At 45.2% G+C, this 14,461-nt stretch overlaps 1 protein-coding gene across 2 annotated transcripts in view; it reads right to left on the bottom strand.

Annotated features, from left to right (window-relative positions):
* The window catches only part of EPB41L4A (erythrocyte membrane protein band 4.1 like 4A), a 327,406-nt gene that overhangs the window by 96,260 nt on the left and 216,685 nt on the right, over nucleotides 1-14,461 (bottom strand). For both annotated transcript variants that reach the window (XM_068247351.1, XM_068247350.1), the window contains exons 8-9: nucleotides 6,190-6,278; nucleotides 294-357 (exon numbers count right to left, since the gene is read on the bottom strand). In XM_068247351.1, the coding sequence (XP_068103452.1) occupies nucleotides 294-357; nucleotides 6,190-6,278 (153 nt within the window). The remainder of the gene's footprint in view (nucleotides 1-293; nucleotides 358-6,189; nucleotides 6,279-14,461) is intronic.

Raw genomic sequence — 14,461 nt, 5'->3', positions numbered from 1 at the left:
GGGGGGGGTGTTTAAGTGCTGTGTTGTGCAGCCCTGCAGCTTGGCCTTAAAGCTGAAGTGGCCCAATTAACAAAAAATGGCCTGATCTTTAGGGGGGTTTAGTACTGTGGTCCTCAAGTGGTTAACTTTAACTGCCTGGTTTAAACGAAAATTAGGAAAACCTATTTCTTCATCACATAACTTGAAACACAAAATTTTGTGGTATGATCAATACATTTACAACAAAACGTTTGAAACAAATTCAAATTCCATAGTTCCCATTCCCAATTACAATTCACATTTAGTCCACTTACATCTTTTCCCAAGACTCTTAGTTCAAACTGTGTCTCTTTAAAATGTATCTTCGTAATTCTGGGCCTAGAAAGAAAATCCAATTTATTATTTATCAGCTACGCAGAAGATAATGCTAACAAAACACAAAAAAAACACAAAATAAACTCAAATTACATTATTCAGCTCCAGCTCCAGACAGATTTCATTTTGTACTTCAGCCTCTATCAATTAACAAGACAACCAAGGAACATTTGTTTTTAATTCGATTGTGGAATGTATTTGCTGTGATCTGCTACTGCATAAAGTTTCTGGAGCAGGTGTAGCTTCAGCAACCGGCAGTGCCAGGAGATTATGAAAAATATGTAAAAAATGCAGTGGATGTTGAAATAGCCTGGTTATCTCATGAAACAACTCTTGACAATCCCATTCCCCATGTTCAAGTGAAGCAAACAGAAAAGTAAAGTCACGGCTATTTAACGTATACTTGCAGCTGCTTGTTGTCATGTATATTGTTTATGATCACATGCAGCCACTAAATGCAGGGACGAATAATATGTCCATTGAAAGGGTTAATAACTAAGTCTTTTTTTTTAATGGATTTTAATTTTTGGCCACAAGATGGCAGTGAACAATATGTTGGGTTACCAAAAAGTGTTTGATCGCTATTTTTACACAATTTTTTTACTTTCATTTTAATAAATGAACACGGCTTACAGTCATGTTAATTCATTCCGAGGCACTTTGACTGGCTTGGGGAAAACATGTCCCCCTTTACCAATCCCCAACGCATAATTACCCAATTAACCTCTTAATCCAAACTGACGTACTGGTACGTCCAGATTGAACCTGAGAAACTCAAATGTACTCCCTTCCCCCCTACATGGGCCAATGGTGAGTGTTGCAGGATCACCTATCTGCTGGTGCTCGTCCTTTTCTCTGTGGCCGCCAAGGGCACCTGTACCTTCTGATACAGCTGCATGTACTAATGTCACAAACATGCGGCAGCGGGGCCAGGTACCCCCGGGAGCCATGGAGAACGACACAGAGGAGGACTTACCAGCAAACAGGTGAGCCTGCAACATGGTACATATTATATGGGGGGACAGAGGGCCGATTGAGCAGCACAGATGTGATGCCAAGCAGCAGGTGGGGAGAGCAGGGAGAACAAAGCTGTTGGCTGTTGCTCGGCCACATTGATCTGCCTGGTGGATCCCTGGTTAGGGGGCTGCTTTACACATGCTGGATTATTGCTGGAGGCGGTCATCATCAGCCCCCTCAGCAAACTTTAATCTAGCATGTGTACTCGCCGTAAGTTTAACATTAGATGTCAGGAAATGATTAACAGTAGGGACAAGGGATTAGAGCTAAGCATCAGGAAGATGTAGGCACTAGAGTAGAGGGATTGGGGTTAAGGATCAAACAGAAGTCAATAATAATAATAATTCCTATATTTGTATGGCACTTTTCTCCTGTCGGACTTAAAGTGCTTGTGAGGCAGCCACTAGGATTCACTCAGTAGGCATTAGTAGTGTTAGGGAGTCTTGCCAAATATCTTCCTTACTGAATAGGAGCTCACTTACTGAATAGGAAGAGCCGAGATTAGAACCCAGGTCTCCCCACTGTGTGTGTTTGATGGTGGGGGAAGGGGGGGGGGCGCTAGAAGGGAAGAGTAAGAGCTAGGCTAGTAAGGAAGAGTAAGGGGATTCAGATGGGGATAAGTGATCGATGGGGACAAGCGACAATGATAGTACTGCCAAAAGATTATTCAGTAATTGAAATGTACTGTTACTCTCACTATCTGCTCTTACCAAATAACAAATCAGCACGCCACACAATTACATTACCGTACATAAATAGCTAAACCTTACACTGAGTGTGCCCTGTGGTTTATTTTTACCTCTACGTAAAGATTCCATAGCAGTCTGTCTCAAGGGTCTCTAGTTCTCCCAGTTTTTTATCCTCTGACTGGAAAACCATTTGATCAGAAGCACCCACTTCCACAAACAAGCACATTTGAACTAGGCCTGTGTGAATTCCCAAACCATGCTTTCAATATGCTGGATTAGTTGATTTAGGCGCCCAGCCTGTCCACTATAGAAAGAATGATATAATAAAAATTGGTGGCTATGGCTCACTGAGTGCATAAATTGGATGACAGTGATTGACTATAATATGGCCAAGCACCGGTGTTTGGTTAAAGAGTAACTGTTAGGCATAAAATCTAAAATCAATTCTCTACAAGTAGCTGTTCTGCAAGTAAAATGGATGCTAAAGAGGCAATATAAAAGTCTAAAATCAATCTCACCTTTTTGCTGATTGATTTTTTTTCCTCATGCCCTTTGGCTCTAATGTGGTACGCAGAGTAGCAGCCGCAAAAGAGAAGTGACATCACATGCAAATTCAGCCTTGATTGGCTGAAGTCTCTGTCACTGCCAGCTGCTAGGGCGCAGGAAGAGGGGCCAGAAGCTGTCCCGACAATGTCCTCGGCCCCCTTCCTGTAGTGTGCCATGTCTGCGCTCTTTCTCCCCCTGCATGCCCCCTCGGCATCCCTTCTCCCCCCCACACTATTACAGAGCAGAGTGGGGTGGGATAAAGCCAGCACACACAGACTCACCTCCTTATGGTTCCACGCGCTGGAGTTTCCATCTATACTCTCTGCACTGCCTCCGGTGGTAGTGCAGAGATTATGCACGGGAACTTCAGTGCTTGTAACTATTAGTAGGTGAGTCGGTCTGCGCTGCCTTTATCCCTCCCCGCTCTGCTCTGTAATAGTGCGGGAGGAGAGGGGATGCCAGGGGGAATACTTAACCTTTTCGGGACCGGCCGCCTACCCCCCCCTTAAGGACCAAGGCATTTTGCGCGGGAGGGGGGTGCGCGCGTTTGGGGGGGGTCAGGCGGCCGGATCCCGTGTGTGGCTGGCTGGATTGGTGTCCCCCCATGGTGGCCTGTGCCCCCCCCCCTTCTGCCAGCAGCCTTCACTTACCTTCCAGGCTCCAGCGATGAGCCGCATGGGACCCTCTTCTCCGGCCGGCATCTCCGTTCTGTCTGACGATCAGTTCCGGGTCGCGGCTTGATGACGTCATCAAGCCGGGACCCGGAGCTGACGTCAGATGGAGCGGAGATGCCGGCCAGAGCGGAGGAGGGTGCCGATCGTCACGGGAACGGCAGGGAGGTAAGTGGATCATCTTCTTTCCCCCCCCTGCTGCCGCAGCTGTCAAACTGATCACTACGATCTGTCGGCGATCGTAGTGATAACGTGATCAGCAGCCATACACGATGGCTGCTGATCACTCGGGGGAGATTCGGCTGTCATATGACAGCTTAATCTCCCCCTCCGGGTGCACACGATCGTGTCGAGAGCGGAAATTGCGGGCCGGCGTAGATTCTACGCCGCATCAGGCTAGAACAGCCACAAGTGCGGTGTAGAATCTAATGCACGCGGCCCCGAAAAGGTTAAGCATATGGGATCCAAGATGGCCACCACCAGAACCAGAAGTCACTGGATTTTACAAACGTTGTAAAATCTGAATTAAACTGTTGATGGTGCAATACATCTGTTAAGTAAGTAGAGGAAGTAATTATCTACTTGCTTATGTGTTTTTTATTAATGCATTGTATGGCTAACAGTTGTTCTTTAATGAGTAGCCAGATGTCTCAAAGTTGGTGGCTTTGTGGCACCGGAAGTTTCTTTCTGGGCAACAGTGATCGGCTATTATATAGCGGAGTCCGTGCTTTCAGCTATGAAATAGCTGCTACTCTGCAATGCTGTAACTGAGTGCCAGCTATTTTTGTAGTATGTGACATCAGGATTCGGTTGTTATGTAGCGGAGCTTTAGACAGAGGACAGCAGTGTTCTCCCCAGGCTCTTTTAGCCGGGTGCTCCACCCGGCTAGATTTGGTGACCACCCGGCTGTCATCGGCTCACTTCCTGACCTCCTCCTATGCTGTAAGCAGAGTTGCCCTGCATTTTCATCTCGCCCCACCCGGCTACTTTTTCATGCCACCCGGCTACTATTTCATGCCACCCGGCTGGAAAAAAATTCTGGGGAGAACACTGGACAGGGAAACTTAGATTAGTAGTGTTGGAGGATAGGTGTAACGATTGTGGAATTCTCTCCGTGATCAGCGCACAAGACGTGCGCTGACACTGCGGAAATCCTCCACAAGCGTATAATTTGCGGGAACCCAGCAAAAGGTGCAATGCACCTGTAGAGGGAAATTCCTGTCGACAGGGGGAGCTGTGGAGTGCAGAGGAACAGCTCCTCTGCCCTACCACACACGCCAGACAGGAATTGTACGAAGGGAAGAAACGCAATCGCAAGAGAGGCGATTGAGAATGAGCACAGAGACAGATTGTATGTGTGTGCACCAAACTAGTCGCCAACCCGCGACGGTGCACACACCACAGCAGATATGAAGTAGGAACGCGATCGCGAGAGGTGCGATCGCCAGACGTGACACAAGGCTACAGCAAGGCAGAGCACGAGAGTAGCAAAGGCACAGCAAATCATACAATGAGAAGATACGGAAAATAACAAACGCTAGCTAAACGCGAACACCGCACTCATTCGCAACAGTGCACGCGTTTATGCGCGGTCTCCACGTGATAAGCACAATAGAGACAAGCACGCCTAACTAACCACCGACAGACAAACATGAAACAGAGGACGCGAGCGCTTGCTTAACGGTTACCTCACCGAGCCTCCAGCAAGCGTTCGTAGCAGACAAGACAGACACACGAAAACATGAACAAGCGAGAGATAGGATCCACAGCACTAGCGAAAGTGGCTAGTGTGATCCAGGAAGACAGAACAGAAGGATCCACAGCGCTAGCGCAAGATGCTAGTGAGATCCAAGTACAGAGTAGCAGACCAGAAGGATCCACAGCACTAGCGCAAGAGGCTGGTGCGATCCAGGAAGACAGAACAGAAGGATCCACAGCGCTAGTGCGAGATGCTAGTGCGATCCAAGTACAGAGTAGCAGACCAGAAGGATCCACAGCACTAGCGCAAGAGGCTGGTGCGATCTAGGAAGACAGAACAGAAGGAGCTACCAGTAACAACCGCTGTTCTGGTTAGCACCCAGACACACAGAACGATTTCCTGTCGACCACCGCTGGGACAGGACAATCACAACAGACAAACAAAACAGATAAGCAATCCTAACTGCACTAGGGAACCTGCCGAGTGCAGTCCCAGGAATTACTCTAAGCTGATATTCAAACAATGAGCAAGGCTGACACTTTCCAGAGTGTTTCACAGGATGACTCCTTATGACCAGCCAAGGTCTGTGATATCACATAGTATTTATAGAGCAAGCCTACAAAGGATGTGGCTAGGCAATCTGCATGACAAACATATGCAAATTCCTCAGCAAAAAGCTGCAATACTGACAAAAGGTCTCTCTTCCAGAGACCTGCAGAATGCAGACCTGAACAATGGTCAAAAAGCTGCCTGCCTGCACAGGCAGCTGAGCAGATCATTACAATAGGGTAGGGGGACGATATAAGAAATAGTCTGCAAGATTAAGATAGCGTTAGGCGCTCAGGGAGAAATTTGCTTGGGGGGGGGGGGGGGGTGGTGTTAGGGTTATTAGGAATAGGGGGGTGAGTGTTAGGTGGCTAGAAAGGATTTGCTTAGTGAGGGGGCTAGGGTAGAGTTAGGGGTCAGGAAAACCAATACTAGAATATTCGTAACATAGCATAGCCAACATTTTAACTATATGTGTGTGTGTATGCCCATGCATTAATTCATGGCAGTGGGGCACTTCCCATTGACTGAGTTACAGTCGAAAGACAAAAAGCTGGGGTAACAGGTGACCCTGGAGCCCAGAGACTGCTTTGACATTTTCAAATGCAGGTCAAAAACTGTTTAAAAAAGTCAAAATATGTTTTTATGATTTGAAACACAGACTTACCAGAAGTATTTCCCCACTTGCTTTTTATTCTTGTAGACAACCAGCCCCACAGGGGTCAGGCCTAGAAAATATTCTGAATTATTTTCTCCCTGGGAAAAAAAGAACTACATTAAAACAAAGTAGACAACATCACCAAACAAAGCAAAGGAATCTGGAGTACTAACCAGAAGTGTTGGGAACAATGTACATGACCACAAATGCATGAAATACATTTTATACATCTGTAAAATGCATAAAGTGTCACAATAGACAAATATATGAGCGCTCCGTGTTACAATCAGAACGAAAGGATATAATGTCCAAAGTGAACCAGCTCTCCAATGCCACACAATAAAATGTGGAACAGTGTCCAGAGCAGTTCTCTTAGTGGTGGGATTTGTCTGGTGTCTGTACCAGAAAAAAACGGGAGAGAAGAACACTTCTATGATCCGAATTGACAAAGACATACTGGTGTGTCAAAACGTGTTGTCATTATCACCAGGCGCTTGCCTGGACTTCAGACCTCCCATGTACTCTTGTTGATGTCCCCCTGCTGGTCACGGTTGACGTCTGAGGAGTGGAACATAGGGCATGTGAGATACACTTTTGCTATCTTGTACATGCACTTCTTTCACAGTTTGCAAACTGGATTAAAGTTATTGCAACATAGAAGCACTCTTCTCTCTCCTTTTTCTAATACACGCTTAAAGAATACATCAGATCAAGCAAACCTAAGGATTTATAGTTACTTGGGGCTTCCTCCAGCTCCCTGTTGGCCATAGGCTTCCTCTGTGTCCGTCTGGTCCGTTCTAGCTCAGTCAGTTCCAGTAAAATCCCTGACTAAGCCAGTCGTGGAATACCGCGCATGCACGGCCCTGCCCACGCGCCTCCTTTGTCGTGCTACTGTGGCTGGGAGTGTCCTGCACCTGTGCAGTTGCAAGCCTTAATCAACTGCAGAACACTCCCAGCTTCGAGAGCATAACCAAGGAGGTGCGCGTTTAGAACCATGTACCGAAGCTGAGAATGGACAGGACCAGACAGACAACCGCGGAACCCACAGACTACAGGGGGCTGGAGTAACCCCAGGTAAGTATAAAACTTATGTTTGTTTGATCCCAGGTTTACTTTAAAGCGGACCCAAATAAAAAAACTAATCATGCCTTGCTCAATAATTAACAATGTGCAGCACGATTGTGTCTCATGCTGGGACAGCTACTACAATGCAAACAAAATGGGAGGAAGTTCCCATGCATTTGCATATCAATGCATTTTCTATGCATTTGCATTTATTGCTGAAATTAAAACAGTGGTAAGAGAGTAGGTAGTATTGTACTTTCTATTTATAATGCTAAGGGGGAAATATGGTAAAAGCCTTTTTTTAGTTTGTTTCCTCTTTAAATCATAATTCCACACATATGAATAATTATTTAATCAGCTACCTCTGACTCTTACTATTTTCACACACAAAAACAAAAAAACAACAAGACAACACAGAAAAACCTTCTAGTCCTAGCTCCCTACCCAACATACTTTGCATAGGTCAGAGCTAAAAAAGGCATTTATAAAGATAGAGTCTTGTTCAATATTTGTTACAGCTCAAGCCTAAGGCCTTGTTCAAATAGGCAGTGAGAATAGATGGCAGACACACAATTGTAAATCAGTAATGAATTGGTATGCGAACTGAGATGTTCACAGCCATTAAGAGTGTTTGTTGAGGTTTGCACCGCAGTGCTGTAATAATGACATCCTCTGCAATGTTCAGCTGAAACTGGAGTCCACAGAGACACATATCAAACTCATGCCAGTCTTTGGATAGCATTTATTTATTTAGGAATCAAAAGTTAACCTGAAAGGCAAAGAAAACAATAAACAAGGTGATCTTAGAGTAACAGAGCTAGCATCATAAGGTACTATATATGACAGTAATGTTCCTACTCTGACATAACAGTCAGTAAAAATGTATTTTCTGTTTTTTTATTAACCATACAGTTACCATATTTGCTTTTGTGCACAGGTTTTATTGTCCATTTGCAAATTACAATTTCCCAAAGTACAGTTTACCTGCTCTGAAAGCTGCGATTGTAATTTATTTGCATAGCTGCAGTATTTATATATTATAATGTATCCAGTGAGATGTGTCTTCTCCTGTGTAAACTTTTAGCTTAAACACTGCTAGCATTGTTTACTTATAGTGGCTGATAAGAAAAAAAAAACAAAGATAATGTAATCACTCAACTTCAGCATTGGAGCTAAGCTTCCCACTGAAGAAAGTGCTTTGTTTAACTGTTTGAATGCTGTTCTGCCACCAATTTTTATTTCTGATAGCTTTTATGCTGTAAAGAATATTTTAGAGCAAAGAAAAACTGCAGAGTTTTATACCACTTTAATACCTCTTGCCATAGCTACAGCTGTGGCCTGGTACATCACTTTCCCGAATCAGGCCTTGTCCCACAGGGGGCAGACTGACAAGGAATTAGAAAGTTATACAGATACAAGTAAAACATTTCTTATAAAAGTTGGGAACAGCAGGGGCAGTACAGGTCTTTACAAAAGAGGAATTATTATTACACTTGATGGAAATATCCAAGGCTGAATTATTACTGTAAAATGCATTTACATAAGTGATTTCGCATACTGTGCTTTTCTATGTTCATCCATATCCTTGTTTATTCTTCTGTATGCTTCGATCTTGAGACATTTTTTAGACTTATAATAGCATTTTCATCTCTATTGTACTTGTATGATCATCTTCTATCTTTTGTATTCTTCAAGTTTTTCTAGTTTTCTGATATTTTATTCTTTTTTATGTATGATCTTCCACGATCCGTGCTTGCTATCACTACATGCTGCTCTGCCCTAGCCAAATCCTTCAGTTAACTTGGGCAGAATCTGCACCAGTGGCTCACTTGAATCTAAAGCCATGGATTCTTGTTGATTTACCATAAGGATAAACATGGGAAAATTCAATATGACCCTGGATGGGAATAACATTTTTGAATTTACCAGCGAGTATTCCTATTGGTACATGTGAATGGACCAACAGTGTTGCCAAGCAATACATTTTTAAAAAACAATCCTGCTCACAGAAAGTTAATGAGTGTAGCAGTTTCACCAGCCCCATTGCAGATGGCTGAGATTCAACCAACAAATTCCCATACAGCCATTTTGGGCAGTTACCATGCACACAAGAGACTGGATTTGCTTTACAAATGTGCATACATGTTCATTTTTGGCATTCACACCTTTCAGTGAAAATAGAAAGCAAACTGTACTTCAGTTCCAAGCATATTGGCCCATGAAACAGGCACTCTGTCCCCAACTTTATTTCCATATGTGGTTTATGTTCTTATGCGGATTTTTGGTTTAGATGAGGGCTGAAGACACTGAGCCACGTTTAGAAACAGTGACCACTAATGGCAGTATAAGGACAAGCAAGGAAGAGCAGGTACAACATGAGGACAGGGTGAGCAGAGTAGCAAAGTATGTGAGCAAGCCAAGGAGGAGCAGTATGAGGGCAGAGCTGGCAAGAGTGGCACAATCTGAGGACAAGGCTAGCAAGAGGGGCACAGTATATAAGAAGAGGTAGGAAAGAGGTACAAAGTATAAAGGGAAGGATGGCAAGAAAGGCACAATATAATAGCACATGTGGCAAATGAGTATTGGTATGGGGGGAAGTGCATCAAGAGAGGCACAATATAATGGCAGGTGTGACATGATGGACACAGTATGAGGGCAGGAGTGTCATTATGGGCACAGTGTGAGGGCAGGTGTGACATGATGGACACAGTATGAGGGCAGGAGTGTCATTATGGGCACAGTGTGAGGGCAGGTGTGACATGATGGACACAGTATGAGGGCAGGAGTGTCATTATGGGCACAGTGTGAGGGCAGGAGTGTCATTATGGGCACAGTGTGAGGGCAGGAGTGGCATGATGGACACAGTGTGAGGGCAGAAGTGGCATGATGGGCACAGTATGAGGGCAGGAGTGGCATGATGGGCACAGTATGAGGGCAGGAGTGGCATGATGGGCACAGTATGAGGGCAGGAGTGGCATGATGAGCAGAGTATGAGGGCAGGAGTGGCATGATGGGCACAGTATGAGGGCAGGAGTGGCATGATGGGCACAGTGTGAGGGCAGAATTGGCATGATGGGCACAGTGTGAGGGCAGAAGTGGCATGATGGACACAGTATGAGGGCAGGAGTGGCATGATGGGCACAGTATGAGGGCAGGAGTGGCATGATGAGCAGAGTATGAGGGCAGGAGTGGCATGATGGGCACAGTATGAGGGCAGGAGTGGCATGATGGGCACAGTATGAGGGCAGGAGTGGCATGATGGGCACAGTGTGAGGGCAGAATTGGCATGATGGGCACAGTGTGAGGGCAGAAGTGGCATGATGGACACAGTATGAGGGCAGGAGTGGCATGATGGGCACAGTATGAGGGTAGGAGTGGCATGATGGGCACAGTATGAGGGCAGGAGTGGCATGATGAGCAGAGTATGAGGGGAGGAGTGACATGATGGGCACAGTATGAGGGCAGGAGTGGCATGATGGGCACAATATGAGGGCAGAAGTGGCATGATGGGCACAGTATGAGGGCAGGAGTGGCACGATGGGCACAGTATGAGAGGAGGAGTGGCATGATGGGCACAGTATGAGGGCAGAAGTGGCATGATGGGCACAATATGAGGGCAGGAGTGGCATGATGGGCACAGTATGAGGGCAGGAGTGGCATGATGGGCACAGTATGAGGGCAGGAGTGGCATGATGGGCACAGTATGAGGAGAGGAGTGGCATGATGGGCACAGTATGAGGGCAGAAGTGGCGTGATGGGCACAATATGAGGGCAGGAGTGGCATGATGGGCACAATATGAGGGCAGGAGTGGCATGATGGGCACAGTATGAGGGCAGGAGTGGCATGATGGGCACAGTATGAGGGCAGGAGTGGCATGATGGGTACAGTGTGAGGGCAGAAGTGGCATGATGGGCACAGTGTGAGGGCAGAATTGGCATGATGGGCACAGTGTGAGGGCAGAAGTGGCATGATGGGCACAGTGTGAGGGCAGAAGTGGCATGATGGACACAGTATGAGGGTAGGAGTGGCATGATGGACACAGTATGAGGGCAGGAGTGGCATGATGGACACAGTATGAGGGCAGGAGTGGCATGATGGACACAGTATGAGGGCAGGAGTGGCATGATGGACACAGTATGAAGGCAGGAGTAGCACGATGGGCAAAGAGTAAGGCAAAGGTTAAAAGACATACTATGTAATACATGTAACACAAGTACAATTACGCGTAGCTAAACAAAGCCTTCATAGACAAGAGGAGCAATAGTCCTGTCCATATCAGCTTACAATTTAAAAACTATGCTTTGTACAAATTTATAGACTCCAGATAACATAGCCAAGTTAAGGGGAACTCAGAGGGAAGTTCAGGAGATAAGAATAATGAAATGGAAATATTTACATTAGAGGAAGCTCTCTGTTTGAATGAATACATAGCACACATTAATTCTATCCTCTTTTTATTAGCCAGCAAGGACACATTAGTGTCAATTAAATGTTCACACCAGAAGCTGGACGCTGCTACAGGATGAAGTGCAGAGTAAATAAAAGCGTTCTGTTAAGGGAAGCTGTACATTTAATTTGATTTATTAAACACCTAAGAATATGTTTAAAGCAATGATTGACTTAATACAGGCATGGGCAAACTTGGCCCTCCAGCTGTTGAGGAACTACAAGTCCCACTATGCATTGCAGGAGTCTGACAGCCACAGTCATGACTCATAAAGGCAAATGCATTGTGGGATTTGTAGTTCCTTAACAGCTAGAGGGCCAAGTTTGCCCATGCCTGACTTAATACAATTCATCTATAGATTGTTCAGTAATTTAATCATGAAGAAACTGAAATAATGACAAAACTTAACATTATCTTTGGTAACCAGGATACCACGTGAAATGCATACTACATATAGCACTCCTTTTCTGAGTACAGCCATACACAGTTCCCACAGCTTTACTGCAAGGAGTAATTATACAGCTAGTCCCTGATTAAAGGGGCACTATGGTGAAAATTATGTTCCATTATCCCCACCATCAGTTATTTAATCCGGACAGCATACATTTCACCATAGAGCTAGCTCCTAACAACAATTCTTTTCTTCTACACAGTTGATCAGCGTAATTAAATCAGCTGTTCTTGTGGTGATGCGACGGGCTAACTTCTCTCTGCTAACTGCTAGCAGCCTTCTGTCTCTGTCTGCCACAGCTGAGTTATAACGCGGCTCACACACTCCAGACTCCCCCACTGTGTCACCTCCGCCCCCCTGCTCCCTCAGTGTCCCCCTCTGTTCCACCTCTGCTTCCACTGTCTGTGCCCTCCTGTCCCCATTTGTTCCTCTTTCTGTCCTAGAGATGATAGCAATGATGTACTAATTTTGCTTACATAAAATTTATGTAAAATTTAGCAATTACGATTGTATGCAATGATGATTTTGAAAGTATTGTTTTACTTGTTCGCACAGAGCAGGCCATTTGTAATGGCGGACTTTGATATTTGGGGACTACCTGTATAGTGTGTGATTTAAAGGGACTCCGAGCAGTGCAGAAACTATGGAAAGATGCATATCATTTTAAAGCTCTCTTTCTCCTCTTTCCAATGATATATAAACCGCCGCCCTACGCCTTTTAGTTTTCGCTATTTTCGCGATTGAAATTGCAGCGGCCGTGATTTCAATCGCGTAAATAGAGAAAACTAAAAGGCGTAGGGAGACAATTTAGGTGTCGCCAGAAAGAGAAGAAAGAGAGCTTTAAAATGATATCCATCTTTCAGTCAGTACACTAAAATCCAGGAATTTAGCACAGAGTAGCTACTTACTTATTTATCTCGAAGATTCCATATGGATGACCACCCTGCTTAATTTCTCTTATGCTCTCAGCTATGGAGTCTTGATCTGATTTCATACTTTTCAGACTAAGAACACCACCCCCTAGCACATTTTTTTTACAATAAAAAAAACAACTTGACAAAAATAGCCCAAGCACTCTTCCAAAGACACTAACATCCTTTGCACTTATAACCTTCCCCCACACGTGACTATGAGATTTTTCTGTTAGGCATGGCTCACACATGAGGAAAAAAAGCTCTGATTTAGTGGGGAGCAAGCAGATGTGTAAACGGATTCTATGTTAAGCGGACCTGAACTCAGAACGTACTCTCTGCTCTAAAAGATTCGCAACAGCATAATAACCTTTAGGCTGGTTTCACAGTGGGACGTTACAGGCGCACGTCAGAGCAGCCTGTAACGCACCCCACCGCACAGCACTAAAAAATCAATGGGCTGTTCACAGTGCCCACGTTGCGTTACTTAGTAACGCTGTGCCATAAGACAACGTACTGCATGCAGTCCTTTATAAGCGGCAGAGCCGCGTTAGACTGTTTGCACATGCTCAGTAACGTTGGGGAGGAGCGGAGAGCGGCCAGGCACATGGCTAATTAATATTCACTGCACTCAGTGACGTGCAGTGTTTACTTCCTGGAGGGGCCCTCTGTGCGGCGATTGGCTGGCGGGACCACGTGTTGCCGCATGCGTCCAAGAGTGCGCATTACGGCATCACGGACGCCAGAGTGAGCTGCACAACGCGGCTCACTCTGACGTCCACATCAGAGAGCACCAGGCGTTGCGTTAGGGGCACGTTATGCGACCATAACGTCCCCTAAAACGCAACGTCCTGGTGTGAAGCCAGCCTTAAACAAAAAACATTTCTTTGTTACAGCTGATACAAATGAAAAAATACATCTGCACTGTTTCTACTTCCTGATTCATGGAAGCAGACATATTGTTAACACCCTGTGCTTTAAAATGGCCTTATCTGCCATAGGCAGTCATGTGACACAGAGGGGCGATCAGATTACAAATTGTGATTAGACACAAATGAGGGGGAATTAACCAGGCCAAATTCTCTAAATACATTACAGGGTGCATTTCTCGATGTATTTCTTCAGTCCTGTGCAAGAGTTCAGGTCCACTTTAAGCATAGGATCCATACACACTTTCCACTTAAAGAGAATCTGTACTCTATAATTCTTACAATAAAAAGAATACCATTCTGTTCATTATGTTCTCCTGGGCCCCTCTGTGCTGTTTCTGCCATTCCCTGCTGCAATCCTGGCTTGTAATTGCCAGTTTTAGACAGTGTTTACAAACAAAAGACATGGCTGTTACCAGCTTGTGATAGGGTGTGGAGAGGGTGTGTATAGCTTCGGCCAATAACGGGCAGCAGCAC

Source organism: Hyperolius riggenbachi, chromosome 1 (assembly GCF_040937935.1).
Source record: "Hyperolius riggenbachi isolate aHypRig1 chromosome 1, aHypRig1.pri, whole genome shotgun sequence".
Classification (NCBI taxonomy): Eukaryota; Metazoa; Chordata; class Amphibia; order Anura; family Hyperoliidae; genus Hyperolius; species Hyperolius riggenbachi.
This window is presented reverse-complemented; position numbering and strand designations above follow the sequence as displayed.